This window comes from Aphanomyces invadans, assembly GCF_000520115.1.
Source record: "Aphanomyces invadans strain NJM9701 unplaced genomic scaffold supercont1.7, whole genome shotgun sequence".
NCBI lineage: Eukaryota > Oomycota > Saprolegniomycetes > Saprolegniales > Verrucalvaceae > Aphanomyces > Aphanomyces invadans.
Window position 1 is genome coordinate 498,583 of NW_008580152.1, and position 1,379 is coordinate 499,961.

The 1,379-nt window shown below is 53.1% G+C and overlaps 1 protein-coding gene across 1 annotated transcript; it reads right to left on the reverse strand.

Moving 5' to 3' along the window:
- Positions 1-58: 58 nt before the first annotated feature.
- On the reverse strand, positions 59-1,288 carry H310_04385 (hypothetical protein; the record flags this gene model as incomplete). Its single annotated transcript, XM_008868711.1, has 3 exons — positions 59-67; positions 117-695; positions 758-1,288. 3 exons carry the CDS (start codon positions 1,286-1,288, stop codon positions 59-61), a joined length of 1,119 nt encoding a protein of 372 aa, XP_008866933.1.
- Positions 1,289-1,379: the final 91 nt, after the last annotated feature.

Consider the following 1,379-nt stretch of genomic DNA (forward strand, 5'->3'; position numbering starts at 1 on the left):
TAATGGTAGTGGAGGCTGGCAGCGACGAGAAGTGACACAGAACAGGACAAATTCTCCGTCAGTGTGCCTGCACGTCGAGGCAGCTTAAAGTTATTGTTTCCACGGTGCTCAAGTACCAACCGCATGACAGCTTGAAGGGTCAAAAAGACCTTGGCTAACTTCTCATCACTAAGAGTCTCAAATGCCATCAAGGTCGATGCAATGACCTCGTCAACAGAACGACTGATAGTTTTGTACTGCAGACTTTGGATAGATGCAAAGAATCCCAGATCCAAGACGTTAAAGTCAGGACTGTTTGGCGGCTGCCGAGGCACCACGAACTGCCACCCATCGGTGGACATTAGGGCCAGCGTCGCCTCGTTGATGCTTCCGTGGGGCGTCGTATTGTCATGCTGGAGAACAACGCGCTTGCTCATGCTGGGAAACTTGGTCTTTATGGCAGCAACAACCTTGTTGACAAGGTAATCGCGGTACATGGGCCCATCGACATTGACAAGCGTTGTCACCAATGTTCCAGCTAGACGATTTCGCGATCTTCGCAGGGCCGGCGTCCTTTTCACGAAGGACCACAGCCCAATCTTTCCATCAAAGCCGTCGCGCGGCCGGGCCACGGCACACAAAGACATTACCTTGGCGATGAACCGCTTTGATTTGCAAGCCCGATATTCCATGTTTTCACCATCAACAAGGTACGCCTTCCGGCAGTCTTTGTCGGCGTTGAACCATTTCTCGTCCAGATGGACGACATCCCACATACCCCGAAAAGCGGATCACTCAGACTGCCGCCAGGGCCGCCGATCGGTGAACCGCCTTCTGCAACGCCCGCCATGTACTCTTGCGCGGCATCGCGGGTAAGTTCCACATGTCCAGCACAAAATGCGATTCGCTCACGCTTGTTGTATTCAGTGAGCAACGGCTTGAGGCGCGATGAGCGACGGTGGACCACACCGTTCTTGAGGGCACGGCTCAGGGTGAACGTCGATATTCCCGTTGCCTCGGACAAGTCACGAAGGGTGCTGCGTTGTTGGAGAGGTACGTCCTTGATTAGCGTAGTTATCTCCTCCGCTGTGTAGCGCGTCCTGGGACCTACGCGGCCGGGTTTTCGAGACATGCTGACGCCGTTCTTGTAGCGAGTCCACACGGTGCGTATGGTGCCACGGTTCAAGTCGAAACGAGCAGCAATAGCCTTGATAGTCCCGCGTGGAAGCTTGCCATGGCACAGATTGTTTTGAAGGGCTGTGGTGATCTCAAACTTGGTTGACGCGCTCAGTTCTCGTGTTTGGTGCATGGCGGGAAATTTGAAAATGGGCGTAGGACCCTTAGTTTTATTTGATTTTTTAGAGATTTATTTAATACAATTTGGTGGCTCTCACGCGGGG